Here is a 19,422-nt window from a genome sequence, read left to right as displayed (position 1 = left end):
AATTCAGTCTATTGCACATTTTATTCCCATTTCTTCTTTTCATGAGGTGCTGTGTGAAAACCACTCATCTTCTCAGATGTTACAGTATATGAATGAATGAAAGTCCTCCTCTATGAAAAATTAAAATCACTAAAAATTCATGAACATACAATTAACTTTGACACATCTCCTGGTGTGAAGTACATTGGAGTAGGTTTCTTAGCTGCCCGTATGCATGGACTGTTCTGCAGCAGTGTTAGTGTAAATTTTTGCTCAACACTTCTTCTCATTGTGCAAGTTTCACTCTGTTTTCTCTTCTATGTCAAAGAATAAATTACCCTGTTGCTCAGCTAGACAGCATTCATACAACCTCAGCTCAGTTTGCATATTGTTATGGAACAAGGCATAGGATTGTGGTGATGTAGAAGGTCAGGAGCACTTGGGAAAGAAAACAGAGCAGCACCTTCACCTGATTATAAATGTGTGAGAAGTTTGGGAATGAGCTTTGTCATTTAGTGCTCTTAAAGTCATTTCACAGGTCTACCTGTATTCATTCCACTAATCATGTTCTGGTGGATCTTCGGCTATATCATGTAGATTCCAGTTACAGACAGTTGAATCTGCTGCAATACCTCCTCCTGTTGCCATTTGTTCATTCTTCTGCTTTCACTGCCTGGCAATTAGCTGTTCCAATCAGCATGGGAGCAGGACTGACCTGGAGCTATGACATAAGCCAAGTTTCACTCCTTTTTGTTGTCTGCTAACTCATAAAGCCTGTTTACTTGCAATCATTGATGATCATGACGTGTGGTGCCTTTCAGTCATCAGTTCACTCAGTGCCACTCAAGACAGCTAGATAATCTTACTAGCCTACTTCTAATAAATCCTTCAATATGGGTGTACCACTGAGAAATAATGTAATAAAGAAACATTAAAAGGATGCACTGGTATGATACTTTTTCTTTCAGGACTGGTGACCTTCTCATTTTATTTCCTAGCACCCTTATCTGAAGATTTTTTTTATTGGTGGTATGGTCCAGAATTAGTTTGGTAGCATTCAGTCCTTCTTATATTTTCAAAAATAACAACATTATATTCCATGCCATTTATATTCTCAATTTTTCTTTTTCTGATAGTTCATTCCTCTGACCTGTGGTGATGTTCCTTATAGAAAATTAAAAATTAATCTTACTACAACTTACTGATGCAATTGGTCATTTTTTTTCCCTTTTTTCCTTTTTTTTTTTTTTTATTAATTCCTGTGCTTTTCGCAAATCTTTTCCATTGTAAGCCTAGAACAAATAGAGCATTGGCCATAAGAATAAATTCCACAAGATGCAGAAGAGGCTGAAGGAGAGGAGAGAAAAATAGTTCATTCAGTTTTGTCAAGGACTAGACCATATCTATACGACCCATCTTAAAATGCTTATTCTGTGGGCACTCTCTTACCCCTGAGAATGGGATAAGAGCTTCCTCTTATGATTATTTCCTACACACATAACATGAGTATTAAATGCATGTATATAACTGAGGTATTCAAAATTACATGTTAGCCCTTTCTAGACAAATAAACATAACTTTCGTTGTAATTAGATTTAAATTTTAAATAAGGGTAAAAACTACTTCTAATTTTAGCTTTTGAGTCATTTTGAACACTCTCCATTCTCATTCATTTCACTTCCTGGGATTATTACATTCTGCATCAGATTATAAAGCTTAACCAAAGGTTTACATGTTGAAAAAAAAATCCAGGCTAGGAAAGCAGCTTATTGATGTTTTTAGACACTGGAATGAGGAGAATATAAAATGGTGTCAGACAGTATTTTAGCCATAAAAGGCTTCTATCTTTCAAAAAGTATCAATTTGGAAGTTAAACATATTTCTATTTTAGTTACAGAGGCATGCTAGATATCTTTTTTTTTCCAATATAATTCATTGTGCCTTAGGACAATATAATAATGATATTATGACTCTATCGTTTTTACATGTTATATATATTTGTTTCTACAGTGGAATAACTGGGGAAAAATAATCATAATGTACCTCATAACTTGCAGTGGTTTGAAAGTGAACATGTATTTTTCTCCATAGTTGCTTTAGTAACTGATATAGCAATGACCGGAAAGTGGTCTTAAATTTAGAACTGTTCTTGCTGAGACCTCTCCTTCTATTATTTGTTAAGACTAATTTGTGAAGGAAAGGAAAATACCTCAGTGTTTTTTAAGATATTGTTCCTGAAGATACAGACTATCTGGGGATATAATGAGGAAGAGTGGCTTATATGATAAAGTTTCTATATCACTAAAATATGTGAAATAAAACATGAACCAGTCTTTGAGTAAACTGTTAATAATCAGTGCAGCTTATGTGTCAAACAAGTGTTCTACATGGATACAAACATTCATTCTCAATTTTATTGTGTGCAAATCTTTTAAAGTTTGTAGATTTGTGTAATAGCTGAGGTTAGAAGGAGCCTCTGAAAATTAACCACCCCTCTGCTCAAAATTATGAAAGCATATTAAAAAAACCATTTTTTATATACAAATATAATCTTTTACTGATATAAAAGTAAGTATCAGAATACTTTCGCTCAGTAAAGACAGAAATTCTCTCTACAAATGGAACTGGACCTTGACTGAAAACAAAGCTCATACCTAAGCTATATAGATTCATGATTAGGGAAATAAAAAAAAAATAGCAGAAAACAGAAGTTTGTTTTGCAGCTTAGATGTTCCCTGCATCTCTTGACATTTCATACTTTCTAAGATAAGCCTATTCTGCAAATGGATCTGAAACATCCCCTGGAAAGTTGTATTTGCTAATGAGCTAATATATATACTTTCCTCATATTTGTTGGCTGATGAGGAAAATGCAGTAGATAGTTGAATGCTGTTGACTATCTAATAACTGGTTTTTGTAGTCTTCTGCATCCTGAGATATCTCTTTGCTTCTAAAAGAAGCATTAATTTATTGCATACATTAGGCTTAGAAAAAACTGAATTATCATCTTATGGTGATAGTGTAGATTCAGAGAGATTGCTGTATGCATGTAGAAATTTAAAGTCACCTCCTGAATACATTAAAGACACATTTATGAGCTATTTATACGTTTTAACTCAGGATTAACCAATACAACCAAGCAGAAGAATATAAACCTAAAGCTTAAGCGGCATTCATGGATGCAGATTTTTACTGCCAGCTTGTCTTTTTTCGTCTAAATAGTAAAGCTCATTGATTTCTTGAGTGTTATCACTTATAGAGTGATAATACTTATGTAGGGTAAACGAGACTTAATGAATCCAACTGAATTTAAACTACTGTGCTATCAACTTTATTTTCAGTCATTTTCTGTTCCTTCTGCCTTGTCAGAAATCTTACCTATGTTAATGTAAGTGCTTTTTTCATATTTCAAGACTCATAGAGAGATTTACTGCTATCATTAATATAACTATGTCTCACTGAGATTATGCAGTCTATTAGAAATGGTGACAACATTGCTGGATCCTTTTCGTGGCAAGCTTTGGCTTTGGAACCTTTCTGCAGGGTCTTATGAAACTACTAGTTTATGTGACAGAAAGTTAATGTTAGCAAGAATATTAATTAATCTGGAGGAGTCTTTTGGATATATAGAACAAATGGAGATGCATTCTGTAAGGCAGTAGACTCATGAAAGACCCCCAGCATCATTTTTTTTTTTTTTGTGTGTGTGTTGGACAGGAATATAATGAATGAGATTCAGGAATAATATAATGTACATAAATTTTTTTGAAGTCCTTAGACTTTTCTTAATACACTTGCAAGTATAGTGAGATCAAATAAATTTTTGCTCTGTAACATTAAATATTTTTATTCATGATTGAAGATGTAAATTATTTTGATAGATTTAATATTGATATTTTTTATTATTAGATGACCTTTTCAATACTACACTGTGAAAAAAGCATGTTAAGTCATGTAATGTCAACAACTAAAGACTTTACGTTACGTTCTTCAGAGCTTCTCTCGATATAGAACACAGCAAGAAAGGCTGTAACATTCTGTGAGTCATGTTCAATGAAATCTAAGAACTCGGGTATTGAAACACTTACAGTACTTTTGTTGTTTTTTTTTTTTCCATACAATTACTTGTAAAAAATTAGGCTGTTATATAGTTATTATCATATATCATCATTTTTTAGAAAACTTAATATTGGATTTCTCTAACAACTAGTGAAGTTTTATGTTATGCTACCTTGAAAACTGAAGCTTTTTTTTCACTTACAGAATATCTACATCATCTTTGTTTCTAAGCTATTGAGAATTTCTAAATTAATAAAGCTGTCAAGAGCACTAAGAGCCTTCACACTTAGCTTTTCTGTTACGGGTTTATATGAAACACAAATTGTGTCTAAGGGGAAGGAAATTATGTTGGCTTTCTTAACAAGGTTATGTACTTTGACTTCTAGTGATTGCTTCAAATGCCAGGACATGACTTCTTGCCCTGTGGCAAGATCATGAGAATTGATTTCAAAGTTAGTGTACAAATGTTGTATTCCCAAAAGTTTTAGCTCCAAATATATGTAGGAGCCAGATGTATGCTCAGTTTACCTTTTTTACTGAAGGTTAATGTACTCATCAGGCAACCATCCAAACAGTAAAATATTCATTATTAAGAATAACTTAGAACCTAGTGAGATTCAGCAGGGCCAACTGCAAGCTGTTGTGCTTGGATAGAGACAATCTCAGTTACAGACTGCGAGAAGAATTCATTGAGAGGTGACCTGTGGAGAAGGACTCGGGGTACTGGTGGATGAAAAGTTTGAAATGAGCCACTGCCAGCTCTTTCCAGGGCTGCATCAAAAGGGATGTGTCCAGTAGGGTGATTTGAGGAGATGTACACCTCTACCCTCATGAGGCCCCATCTGGTGTAACGCTTTAAGGCCTAGGGTCTCAAGACAATAAATATATGAAGCTATGGGAGCAGGTCCAGAAGAGAGACACAGAAATGATCAGAAGACTGGAGCACCTCTCCTGTGTCAATGTTGAAGGAGCTGCTCATATGTACTCTGGAGAAGAGATGTCTCTAGGGAAACCAAATTTTGGCCTTCCAGTACACATAAAGATAGCTTATAAACAAGAAGACTGACTTTTTACATGGTCTGATTGTGATAGAACAAGGAGAAATGGCTTTAAACTAAAAGGGGAGATTTAGACCTGATATTAGGAGGAAATTTTTTACTTGGTGATGAGGCACTGGAAAAGTTTGTCTAGAGAAACTGTAGATGTCCCATCCCCAGAGGTGCACAAGGCCAGGCTGGATGGGGGCCCCGAGCAGCTTGATCTAATGAATGGGAGCCCTGTGCATGGGAGAGGTTCTATCATTGATTCTATCATTCTATCCTATGGTTTCTAAGGCTTACCCTGAAAGCTGGACAAGGCTGAACTTCCTTAAAAAAAACTCTCCCAAAATATGTGGCTTCTCTTAGTCAGTTGTATTTTATAACATTTGTCTTACTAATTCAGACTGTAAGTGCTGGCAGTACAGCTTGGGTACTTGAAAATAGGCAAATAATAATTGGTTGATAATAAAATTTGTTGGGAAAATATTTTTCAAGATCTGCTATCTTGTCTTCATTTTTGCTTTTCAAGACCTTCTCCAAAGTTAGATACAATTATTTATTTAGAAAATATTATAAGGATTTACTTACAAATAAGAATATTAGAAGCAACACTTGCACAGATTCTACAGCCTCAGCTTGGTTCTGATCAGATAACAATTCATAGGATCCTACAAACATTTATGAGACTATTTGAATTTTTCAAGTTGAATTACTTTAGGCGTACAATTGAGCATTTCAAAGAAGGGGAAGAATTTTGAATTCAATTACTCTGAATTACATTAAAATTCTTTTTATTTTCCATTGATATTATGTAAATCTTTAAATAATGTGATTTAGCAGTAAAAATATTGAAAAGCTTTTTCCATTGTACCTTTTATATGCAATAATCTCTAAGCTTCTCTGGAAGTTTAGTCTGACAGAAAATATACAGACAGTACCAGATCTATTGTCTATTTTAACAATAAACTTATAGAAACCCTTAAAATAAATAAATAAATAAATCGAGGAGTAATGAGTTACTCAGTAAAACAACCATATTTAACCTATGAGATTCTTTGAGAGTGTGATTCTCATGATTTAAGGGATTTGTGAGAGCTCATTGACAAATTTCCTGATTATGTAAAGCTGAGGACCAAACATGTGAGGCATTAAGCTTTTCAGTGGTACATTAATACTTTGTATGTATTTGTATATTTTCCATTATCATACAGTAAGTTTTGAAAGAACAGAACATATGGAATTAGTTCTATCCCCCCCCCTCCTAGTGTTGTCAGTGCTTCTAAATGGGTTTTTCCTGCTTTTAAATGATGACTAAGAACATTAGTATTCTAGTTTGATTTCAAATCCTTTCTAGAAAAAGTATTTCATCCTTTTCACCCCTTAGATACATAGCATTACTGATATATTTTAGGAGCCAAGTCTTACAAACAAATCAGTGAAATTGTTTTTATTTTATTCCTTCTTCTCATGATGGCAATAGGGACCACACCACTAAAAGCAGACAATGTTCTTCAAACAAACAAAATACAAATCTACTTACTTGAACATTTACTGCATTAGCACCAAATATTTCTGGGTTTAGAGCTTTATAACTTGAATTCATCTTAAAGCATTGTACATCTAAGGACTTGGTTTGACTACAAGTCCCCATAGAGATTATTCTATCAAGGTCTCTTGCTCCTGGAAGAATATTTAGGTTACCAGCTTTTTAAAGTAAATCACTATTGTTTTCATCTGTGAAAATGCTCTTTTCCTTCTTGTAATAAGTAATGATAAAGAGAAGTTTAAGATTTCTGTATTAATATATTAAACAACTACAAAAGCGTAGATGTTCAAGGAAGAATTTGATGATTCTGTTTTTAGTGCATGATCTATTACAGTTTTATCCAGTGGAAGAAAAATTAATAGCTGGTTTTACAAGACACCAGGGGTGAAATTAAAAATGAATTGGACTGTATAAGACTTCTTTTCTTGCAGGTAGAAAACAGGGAAAATACATGTGTTTGTCTCCATTTGCCTTTACTGATTCAAACTTTCACTTTAAAAGACATGAATGTGAGCTATTTTTCATCCTCTATCATATGTAAGAATAAAAATTGGATTTTAAATAAGATACACTAGTGTTTTGCTGTAAAGTTTTAACAGATTAAAGACTAGGACTGTTCTTTATTTACTCTAAAACATATTTATAGAGATAGAAGTATATCAATGGTTTTACCTTTTTCCATTTATTACCTGTTACTGCCTGCTGGCTTTGTCTACATTCTTGTGATTATCTTTCATTTTTCTCTTTGAAAGCAGGAAGAGTGAGAGAAGGGAGTTGTTATAAGAGCTTTTAGCCTTGAGAACTCCTGAGGCCTTTCAACTACTATAATATGAAATCCGGGAGCTTGTTTTTACATGAAAAAGATGCAATGTTTAATGTCACAAGCAATAATTTTTGTTGTAGTGTAGTTGTGGAGCTGAAAGCTCAGCTGAAAGAAACCAGAGAGTATGTGGGAACAACACCAGAACATCTGTGAGACGTTCATATAGTGACTTCTTTGTGTCTATTTTCAATATGTAAAATAAGAATGAGCAGAGCAGGATTAAAAAAAAAAGTCAAGTGAAGGGTGATCTTTACCTACATTACAGAGAATAAACAAAAAGTCCCTTCTAAAGCCTGAAGCAGTCTAATTCATTCTTCATGCTTAATGTTAGCTGATAATGTTTGGGATTGACTTGGAGTTTTAATTAAGGCTGTTATTTAACATTCATTCTGCACCTGTGCCTAGATGCCAAACAGAGGCCCCAGAGTTCTGGGCACAACTGTAAATTAAGCTGTTTCAACACATGCAAAGAGAGCCATAATACTTCCTAGGTCTGATCTTTTTAAAAATAAGTATGTTTTCAGTATGTTAATAAATTTCCAGTTTACTGTTCTCCTGAATGTTTCTTAAATTGACATACATTACATTGCAAGCTGGGAGATGTCAGTATCTGAGATATGATGGTCTGTTAACATCATCTATCTCTTTTTCTAATTCAGGAAGAACACAGCAGTTATTTTATTTACACAGCCTAATTATTGCAGTTGTTCTGTTTGGCAGTTATTAGAGTGTTATTGCTAAATTTATTGATACACCTGCTACTGGCCTGTCAGTTGAGGAGAAGGATTTCTTCTTACACACAATTAAATAATGTGTAGCCATTTATTGTACCAGCACTAATACTCCCACTTTTGTGACCAGTTGCAAAACAGTTTTCAGGTTAATGTGAAAGACTTTTGAAGAAGAAAAAAAAATAAGAAAGGGGAAAAAATAAAAATAGAAACCCTATAAAATTCATGAACATTAAACATTTTTTATCTCAACATACAAAGCAGAGGAAAGCTGAAAATCAATTCTGAAATTTCTGCCTGGCAGACTAAAACATTCCTATTAATATAGCATTCAGGCTTTGTGACTTGTCAAAGTAAAGACACCTAAATAAGCAACAGAAGTTTCATATCACACAGTAGTCAGTAGTTCCTGTAGATTTTACTGGAAATTTTTTAATTAAAATTGTGTGATTCTATCTTTTGTTTTGTTTTGTTTCTCTATAATCAAGGAAAATGTCAAGGCCTTGAATAGCTGTTACACATGTATCTCCCTGAGGATTACATTGGTCCTACCTTCTTCAGTCCCTTTCACTGACTGAAAATTCCCTAGAGTAGAGATTCAGGTTTTTATAAAACAGTTTGATCATCTAGGTGTAAGCACTATATTGGCTTAGGAGGTAAAACTACAAAGAGGAAGGGGCAAAGTAGAGCGCTCTTTCTGCATGGGATTCCATCAAAGAAACACTGAGGCTCATGAGACATACATTTGCCCATCTACGTTCAGTTTGAGGTTTGAAGATTTAGTCCAGCATTTTATTAATAAAAACAATGTTTTTTGCAGGACATATATTATAAAATAAAAGAAAAATCTTTTGTTTTCTGACAGTATGCCTGAAGACTGTCATTTTTCAGTACTATATTTAATTTAATACAGCTGTTTTACCATGAGATTCTTTTTTTTGTATCAAATATTTTGGTTAAGATGTTTGTATGCTCTTGGAAGCCAGTACTGTGCAGATGCACATATTTGGTACATTTTTTTTTGTTTTGTTTCAGGTAATATCGAAATTATCAAACAAGTCTACATTATCTCAGGTATGTTACCTGCATTTTAAATCATCAAAGCTTCACTTTGAAACATGCACATAGTTACAGCCAGAGCAATGTAAAAAAAAAAAAAAATTCTAAGCAACTTCACTGTGTTCAGAATCTTTAAGTAGCATTCTACAGATAGGTGTGGCACTGTCCATTTTATGACTAACTGCTTATGATCTTTTTTTTCCAGGTGCTGAGTTTGGATATTATGAAATAGCTCTTGCATTTTAAATATATGGTTCCTCAAGACAAAGTCTTGAATATGGATAACACTCATTTTCTGTACAGAGTAGGCTGCATCAAAGCCATGTTCTATACAATTTGATCCTTATATCAGCCTTCATGTGGCTATTACAGTTAACAGCAAGGCTGTTATATTTCTTATGAACAAGTACTTTTGACATTTTTTCAAATTCCTACATTTCCAATCTCAGATTGAAAGGACCTAATTCAGTATATCTGCCAAAGGATAGTAAGACCAAAATGCTAACCCAATGGAAGTGTTCTGTATTACACAGCAAAATTAAACCTATGATGTGAAATATTTAAATTGATACTGATAGGAGCTTGGAACATTTAGATAAATTCTTCAAATTTGTGTTTTCACCCAGCTAATATTACTTTGTTTGAACTGGAAAACTGACTACATAAGCTTATCTGAGAAGCTTTCAAAGCTAAAGTTAACAATGCCATAATGAAGCTTGATTGATTGGAGTAACATGAAAAATTATTAAATCAAAAATATAAACTTTTCTGCAACCATAAATTTGCACTTTGGTGTTCAGTTCACTGAGATATGTGCAGTTTCTTAATTTGCCTCATATCATTCTGCCTTAACAATCCAGTGATTTGTAGCAAGAGAATAAATGAGACGAATTTTCATTTACAAGCTGACCCTGACATTGCCATATGTCAATATTAATAACCAGTGTATCTTATTATCATGAAAAAACAGAGGAAGATATGTTGCACTTAGATCATCAAATATAAAACCCAGGTCTATGAGATTTCTAATTTGCTTTGGGTCTAACACCAAGCATCAACAGAGTTGGTTTTGTTTTGTTTTGTTTTTTGAACAGACGTAACTGCTTTGTGATAACTCAGTTCTGAAGCTGAAACTGTCACAATACTGATTCATTAATGTTGGTCTGTATAAACTGAGAAATCTGCCAACTGTTGCAACAGAGATTTCAACCATAAAGGACACAGAGGATCATCTGATTTGTTACTAATGCTATTTGCATATTACAAATGGCTCAGTCTAAAATTGGGGAATTATATGAATTACAAGTCTCAGTTCATTCCCCGAGTGAGACTGAGAGTGTAGCATTCAGAATTAATAACACCTCAGCAAGACAAGATTAATATACTCAAGTATATGTGCCACTTGGTTTTTAAGACCTAGTCATGTAATCTTTCTTGGTAATAAAATATATTGTGTTAGGCTCACTGGTAATATTGATAGAGAGCCTTTTTAATGCATACATATCTTTCTCCTATACGTACGTATAGTTGAAGAGAGATGTAATTCCAAAAGAATTCCAAAAGAACCCTAGTTCTAATGTGATGTGAAAGCTGATCTACAGCTGGGTTTGTTGCAGTGAGAACATGAGAAGAAACTTTGTTTCTGCAACATCAGGCTTTGATTTTTATCTTTGTACTTATCTGCTCTTTTAGGCCGAGCTCAAGGGAAATGGGAATATAAAGAAGAAACTCCCTTCAATTGTGGAAGATGAGGAAGATGATGAGGAAGGAGAAGAAGAGAGCAGCACACTTTCACCAATTCATACAAGAAGTACAACTTGCTCTCAGCAGAAGAAGGCTGGAAGCAGTAAAAGCCACCTGGGGAAAAACTTGAAACAGTTGGCCTCGGGAACTGTGCCCTTCCATTCACCCATTCGTGCTTGCAGTTCAAACTCCTCAAGGACCAAACATGAAACAGAGCTCCACTACTGCTCTAGAAGGAGGGAGAAAAACATGAAGTTACAACTTTCGTCACTGAACTCTGGAGGTCCACCTGACTTGAGCCCAAGGTAATGAAAACAGTTATTCTCTTCTTGTCTCCTAATTTCTATTAAGCAATTATGACTGCAAAGCTAAAAAAACCTCTGTTTTTCTTTATATATATATATTGGGAATGTTAAAACTTTCTCAATATGTCAACACTGCATTAATTCTACAGAAAAGTAAAAATCCCCTCATTGTATAAACTATTCTGCACTTTAGGACTTCAGTGATAGATAAAATTTCTATGAGTAAAAATAGAAAGAACAAAGCAATTATAAAAATGAGTGTTTGAATAGATGGACAAAATAATATTATAAAACCAGACTGTAATAATCTGTACTCCCACAATAGCACCATGGAGCATTCTCAGTCCATCAGACACAGCAATTTAGGAAGCAAATCAATAATAATAGAGCATAACTGGTCAAAAAATAAAAATAAAAAAACTACAGTGGTGGAGAATTACAATGGAAAAAAAAAAGTGCCGTGTAATGTTAGAAAATATTTAGCTTTTTATATTAGATAAAGGAAACCTGACAATGCAAGTTATTTATAAAGTAAATGTGAATATTCACATAAGTCATGTCATGTAATGGCTTAATGTTTTATTAAGCATATAATTTAAAATATTTAGGGTGATTTTTTTTTGTATGTTACTTCTAATTTGATTTATTTGTTCTATTTCCGAATTTTTGGAATATAATCATTAATTGATAACAAAATCAAGAGTTTTAAAATCAATTTATTACAAAAATCACAATTACATTTTTTTTTTCACACGAGGAGCAACAGAAGGTTCAGTTCAGGTTTTAGTTTCTACAATGTTACGTATCTTTTACATATTCAAGAATTTCCTTTATTCATTTTAGGCAGAATGGTAATTTCAGCTATTTGCTATCGCAGATGTGAAATAACCACGGCTTTACCAATAGTTGGTTATGTCAGACAAAACACTTGTCTCTAAGTCATAAAAGTTCTACATTAACAGTTTATAATAATCCTCTCACACAATCATATATTTGATCAATATAAACACATTTTAAATAGGAGCAGGATATAAACCTCTTTTTTTTTTTTTTAGCTACTATGACAGAGAAAGTACAATCTTTGTTTAGTTTCTCATTTTTGTTTACTGCTGGACAGTGAAGTAAGGGGAAAGCAAGAAGCTGATTTGATATGAAATCTTCAGTCAATACTATGCGGAGATGAATAACCTCACTTTTTCAAGAGAACTTACTTTGTTTTGAACAACTTGTTCTGTGCATGTTCCCTAGAGCAAGTCAACCAGAACTCACTTCAGGTTTATCTCTTGCACGCTATGGTAAAGGCAATATAACAGACATACAAAGACTAGTTAAAACATTGGAACAGTCCTTGGCAGAATAAATAGAATTCAGGATCCTAAATTCTAGAATATATTCATAGTCTTCCCAATCATGTTTTGCATTTAGCATCAGAAACAGAAGAGCATTAGTAGGAAAAAAGCCTAAAATTAATAATAGAGGCATGCCTGGGAGGAGGCATTTATGCTTTTGAATCTCCTCAAACCCATATGGACCACAATGCTGATCAACTGGATAGAAGAGGTCATGTTAGTCTTTTTTTGACTTTTTAGTTTCTAGAAATTGAGATGTATGTCTTTATGAGAAAATTCATGGCTGTGCTACATGGCTAATTCATAGTGGGACTCTTGTGCCTGTATGTTATCTGTTCACTAGATTTTTAATCCACATTCCACTTGCTTGTATATAAATAGACATCTTTCCTACTGCATGTTTACTGACTAGGGGCCTGCCTTCTGGGTTTCCAGGATTAGCTGTTTTTGTTAACATATATTTTTCTTCTAGTCTTTGTCTTTAAATACTTTAAAGAACATAGCAGCTATAAATTCTAGTTCCTATCTGAGTAGGTTTTCCCCCGTGTGCTTTAAAGGCAGTTGAAATGTTAACATTTTATATAATTAGAAATCTTCTACTAAAGGGATATTGGTGTTGAAAGTTTGCCTTTTTGAAACACTGAGGCCAGGTGACATTAAATAGGTTTTATAGCAAATTCCACGGAAATCATTCAGGTTTTTGGCTGCAGATAACAGTATAGTTCAGAACAGCTCAAGCACCACTTTTGAGCCTCATAACGTAATGTAATGTAATAGTTTCTAGATATCAGTAAAATTAATATTGTGCAAATTTCACCATTGCTTAAATATGTCCCTTTTAGGAGTAATTTTGACAGTATATCTGTGAATCTGGTACCTATAAAACTGTTTATGAAACTGCTTCATTAGTCTGATTTTTCTTATAGAATTGTTGATGGGATTGAAGATGGAAATCATAATGAAGAAAGGCAAACTTTTGACTTCAGCTCTGATCAGCTTCGGCAGGAATCCAGAACATCTCCAATAATTGGAGGTATTACCTGAGAAATTACACTTAAGAGAAAAGAGTTTTCATAACTGATTTCTGTTTCTATTTGATTTTAAAAAGATAAATCCTTAAAAGTGGCATAAATTGATTTAATGTATCTATCCTTTCACTACCATTTCAGTATCACATCGAACAGCGTGGAAAAATACAACAGGGTTCCCAAGGCCATTTGTTGTTTTCCTGCAAACAGTCATGATATAATATCTTGCAAGATGTATTTACATGCATTATGCTTTACCAGCAGCACTTTAGGATCAGTCAGGAGCTTCATGCTCCCAAAGTTCTTGGCATGGAAGGTACTAAACATATGGACAAAAATTTATATCAAAATATTTTAATAAATAAATAAATTCCAACATATAAACTTGTCTATTTTTATTAGAAGGATTATTACAGGTGCAAAGTAGTCTACAAGTTTTTAGAGAAAATCTGTATTAAAGGAATTTATGAAGTCCTTAATGACTGATACTCTGAAAAGTCTGAGAAAAAAGCAATACAGAGGAACACAACAGATCAGGAAAAAAATTAATAAATAAATAAAACAAGCAAGAGGGACTAGGAGAGAGACCAGTAAACTAACGCTAAAGTGACAAAAGTAGCACAGCTCAGACTGTTTCCAGCATTCTCCTTCTACAGATAAACATTCCTCATGCAGTTATGTACCTTTTGCATGGAGGCCACTATAGTGCTTTTTGCTTTTCTTAAAACCAGACAGAAAAGTAATAACAGCAGCTTACTTGTATTTATACTTTTAAAGACTCTTGACATGTCACACCATTGGCATCTGAGTTATCATTTTTGGTTCTGTCAGGTCCAGATTGAAGACAACAGTATGAACTTTCTTCATTCACAATTTTCTTACACATAATAAAATCACTAGTACATTTTATTTTTCTTTGATTCGAGTACAAACTAAGTTTTAATTTAAAATATGAGAACAAAATTGATATTGATTCAATTGGTGATTGGTGATTCCAAGGTGCTATACTTCTCTCATTTATTTTTATTTGAATTTTCAGAGGCAGAAATTGGTGCTGCAGTGCTTGTTATTAAAGCAGAAGAGACCAAACAACAAATCAACAGGCTTAATAACGAGGTAATTATATTTTGGAGATATTGGATATTTAGAGTGATTCAAGAAATGCTGGAGAAAACTGAGAAAATGTTGGGATATGTTAAATGTGCAAAAAATGACTTAAAAAATTGGATGGAATTCTTAAATTTAGGGCAGTTTGGGGGTTTTTAGCTCACTCACAGGTTATTTTTTTACATGAAAGCTCTGTAAAAATTTGTGTTACATGCTGGAGCTAAAAATAAAGAGAAGCTAGCATAGCTGGTATATTGAATTTTCTAAGATTTTCTTCTCTTTATGTGCTTCTATTTTCCTCTTTATTCTCTATCTTTCCCCAAGCACCTTACACCATCTTTTCTTTTGGGGAGCAACACTATGCTTTGGAGAATTTCATTGAAAGAAAAGAAACCCAGTCAGTTTCTAATCCACATCAAATATTTCAAATAACTTTATCTGAGTCTATTTAGAATAAAAAAGAAGTATATCCCTTCCTGCTCAAGGAATAGTATCTTAGGAATGTAGCCCATTGTTCTTCCACTGGGCTATCTATTCAACCCTTCTAATTTTAAACACATAATCTAATATCAATCTCACACTAAAATCTGAGACTAAAATCTATTTCCAGCATACTCTTCATTTAATACGAAGATTAATTCCTTATGAGACCACATGAGGAAAAACTAAGATTAGAGGCATGGCTGTTTTATTGCTATGAACACATCAACCTCTTATATGTCAAACTGTAAAGTTCAGGACAAGACACCATGCACCACTGACTGAACACTTTTACAACAAGGTATGATCAAAGAACGCAAAAAGCATAAGGAACAACTAAACTAAATTGGTCTAGGCTTTGATTTGATGGTAACATCCTGGGATTGAATCCCAAAGAGTCTTATGGTTATCTTGTAAATTGTCTCATGGATCACAATTTACACTGAAAAGATGCTTCACTAGGAGGCTGTGTACTTGTATATTCTACATGGCTACAAATCCACATACTCAAGCATGCCCACATAGAGTGACTGAACTGACAGTGCTGAATGACTTTTTATTCATTAATAAAAAAAAGAAAAAAGTATATTTAATTGCAAAACATCCTTCAATAAGACAAATGCGGCAAAAAATGAGCTAATAATATTTTGTTATGATGAAAGTCAATTGTGGTCAATCTATCCATTTTGTATTTTAACTATGTAAATTAAACATAGGACCATATGAAACCTAGCATCATTTGTGTTAAGAAATAAAAGCTTCCTAAACCATAAAAAGAAAACAAACACTTTTATGGTCCATTGATATTAATTCAAGTATATATTCCTTCAGCTGTTCATATTTACACTTCTTCCTAAGAACTCCTATCTTGCATCTGTTTTGTATACCTTTTTTTTTCTGTAACTTGATGAATGTAGAGCACTCTTTACAGCGATTTATTTTTTTTACTATCTTTTAATTTTAGCTCAAAAGTTTTTGACAGATGATAGTAACTAAAGTTACTGATGTTTTATAGCTTGGGCATTTATTTATTTTTCTGTTTGTTTGCTTTAAAGCAGGATGTAAGGCACAGGGCCTACATACTATAATGTTTCTTCTGCACTTTTCCTTAGTGGAAATGCATCTGAGGCATGGAAATGAATCAAGAATGAAAGTAATGGAGTTTAAAAATTAACTGGAGACTATGAGAAGATGATTTGAACAACAAAAAATATTACTACTATGATAGCAGATAACCATAACATCGTTAACTCTAATAGGAATTTCAAAACATTGCTATATTGAAAGGATCTATTTTCCTAGCATCTGAATGTAAACCTCCATTGACATATATCACCACTTTTTCTCTTATGTCAAGAAGATATAAGAAAAACTTGATTGTCACTCTTTCTCAAATCCATTTATGCTGGAAACATTGTTACAGCACATCTTAACAAATCTCATTCCGTCAGACTTTCTTTACTCATCACATTTTTTATAAAGTCTTATTTTCTTTTGGTCTGTCTGTGATTAGATCTTTTAAAACCCTTAGAAAGTGCATGATCCCAAGCTGCACCAATCAAAGTAACTCCTAATAAAGATAAACTCCCTGTGTCCAATAAAAATCAATCAATCAATCAATCTGAGGATATATCCTGGATGCATGAATAATACATACAGTGTGCGATTCACTGAAACACCTCAGACTCTTTTCTGTAATATTTCACATAGGAAGAGTAAAAACAGAGAATTAGATTGTTTCACCGTGAGTTATTCTTGAGAATTTTATGTTTCTTGTTCTCTTTTAACCTAGTATTTTAATCTAGTTTTGTTCTTATTTAATATCATTAGCAATCATCTTAGTGACCTAATTCATCCAGATAGATTGGTTATCCCATCAATACCTGAGTCCTGGCTAGGAAGTTGGCAGAGAAAACAATGAGTTTTTGTACTCTGATGTGACAGAGCAAATTTCAAAATCTTCCAGATTTAGTTCAATTAAAATGAATTATGATTGCACAAATCGTATATATTCCATCCAAATTGAGACCAGTTATCACACTTTTTTTTTCTTCTGCAACTACCCCAGTTTCTAAATTGCCTTTAGATCGAACATGTCTGTCTCAGTAATAGCAATGGTGATATAAACGGATGGATTATCAGTGAAAAGTCTGTCTCAGCTCAGTTCTCATTCACTCAGCTTACTGGAAAACGAAGTATCAGCAGCCTGTTAATTTGAGTCTGAATGGTAATGCATTCTGACTGAAAGTCTCATTGACTTTATGAAGCACCTGAATAGTAGAACCAATGGAACACTAAGGAGAACAGCAAAGCTGTGTTTGCAAATGCAAGCAGTCAGTTTCTCTGCATTGCCAGAATTCAACTATTTCTCAAAAAGCAAATATTCTTCTTCACTTCTTTGGTTGACCAGAAAGAGTGATGGTAGGAAGATGTTTTGATCAAGATTGAATTGCAAAAAGAAGTAAACCACAGTGAGAAAAAATAGCAATATGTTTTAATAGACTTATAATCTAATGCAGACCTCTCCGAGTACACTGATAAGCAATAGGCTTTTGGGTGGGAAATCTAACATTAAAAGAAAAACAACAACAAAAAAGGTGGAATATATAATGAAAAAGAGGGACTATTTAAACAAAACAAACTATTTAAACAAAGCAAAAAGAATAATCATGCAACATTATGAAGAGCTTTTCGTCACTAATGGGAAGGTTAAAATACCTCAATTCCTACTTAACTGCAAAGGACAAAGAATCCAATTGAGCTGCACAGATAGATAATACTGGAAGAAAAAAAAATCTACTGAAGCTGTCAAAGTAATTTGGAAATGCAACTACAAAAGCTTATATTGGTCAAGGCAAGAAAGTGTTACTATTAAAGTTCATACAGTTAAAACAAACAACAACAACAAAACTAATAACCCTATTTTCTAACCCTCTGCTTTGAAAAACTCCATTTCTTCATAGCAAAATCATGTAGAATCAGGTGGATTGTGCCTGCAATGTTTCCATTTTAAGTTTTTATTGGGTTGTACAGTTACTACAGCATGCCACAGGTAGTGTAACATGTAGCTGTATTCAGGGAGGGGCTATTTCCCAGACATAAATTAGGAGGGTATATCTCCTTAAAATAAATCTACTGCAGACTAAATCTTATGTTTTTAGATGGAAATATATATATATATATCATATTTCAGGCATAATTATAACATATGTACTGCATAAATTAATATTGGATTATTTTGTTCTGACATAACAGGTCACAACCTTAACTCAAGAAGTGTCACAATTAAGTAAGGATATGAAGAATGTGATGTACCTTCTAGAGAACCTGCTTCCATCCCAGAAGCCACCGGGATTCTGCACAGTGCATGGCATATCTCGGAGTCCTACCCTGGAAAGCCTGCAGGCTCGGATGACGTGGACTACATGTCAACCTTGCACACACATGCAAGCTGGGAACATTACTTGCACCAAAGCACAACCCTGCCGCAGTAACACATTATGTGACATCTGGAATACAGATCTATCCTCTGTAGGCAGCAGCCCCCAAAGAACAGAACATAACATTCATAATTCTACAGACGGTGAATTTTTCTATAAATCAGGCCTTCATAATTCACCTTCCCAGTATCAGGTAATTCAGAAAGAGAATTTGCAATTTTTAAGTACCTCTCCCCATTCAGACACTACCTTGACCCCTCTTCAGTCTATTTCAGCGACTCTTTCTTCTTCAGTATGCTCTACATCAGAGACATCGCTACACCTCGTGCTGCCCAGCAGACCTGAGGAAAGGAGCATTAGCCAAGGAGCAATCAGCTCATTAAGCCTGGAGAATCTGCCAGGATCATGGGACCTTGAAGTAGCAGCTGGAACAGTTTCTGCACAGACCTCAGATTTCCCTTTAGATATTGTGACAAGCACAAGGGATGTTAAAGACAAAGAGAACCAAGCCATAGATGTATAACGAGAAACAATGAAGTAGAACTCAAAGCATGTTCCACAGCTGCCACTTTTAAATTTGGAGAGTACCACATGACTGCGTTCTTCAACATTTCTCTGGTGATCATGGTGACTTACAAACCTGAAAATTCAGATTTATAGAAAGTAAGAAAAGGTATTTCTGGTTCATACTATAGGAAAAAAAATCTAGAATCTAGAAGCATGATGAAAAGCA

At 33.8% G+C, this 19,422-nt stretch overlaps 1 protein-coding gene across 1 annotated transcript in view; it reads left to right on the top strand.

Moving 5' to 3' along the window:
* KCNH8 (potassium voltage-gated channel subfamily H member 8) overlaps positions 1 to 19,212 on the top strand; it is a 157,532-nt gene extending 138,320 nt beyond the window's left edge. Inside the window, exons 12-16 of the mRNA XM_065752947.1 lie at positions 9,214 to 9,252; positions 10,930 to 11,285; positions 13,561 to 13,667; positions 14,702 to 14,778; positions 18,505 to 19,212. Coding sequence (XP_065609019.1) covers positions 9,214 to 9,252; positions 10,930 to 11,285; positions 13,561 to 13,667; positions 14,702 to 14,778; positions 18,505 to 19,212 — 1,287 coding nt within the window. The remainder of the gene's footprint in view (positions 1 to 9,213; positions 9,253 to 10,929; positions 11,286 to 13,560; positions 13,668 to 14,701; positions 14,779 to 18,504) is intronic.
* Positions 19,213 to 19,422: the final 210 nt, after the last annotated feature.

This window comes from Cyrtonyx montezumae, unplaced genomic scaffold, assembly GCF_038088225.1.
Source record: "Cyrtonyx montezumae isolate F1298 unplaced genomic scaffold, pur_monq_1.0 scaffold_8, whole genome shotgun sequence".
In the NCBI taxonomy this organism is placed as follows: domain Eukaryota; kingdom Metazoa; phylum Chordata; class Aves; order Galliformes; family Odontophoridae; genus Cyrtonyx; species Cyrtonyx montezumae.
The sequence above is the reverse complement of the archived record's forward strand: the minus strand, read 5'-3'. Positions and strand labels throughout refer to the sequence as shown.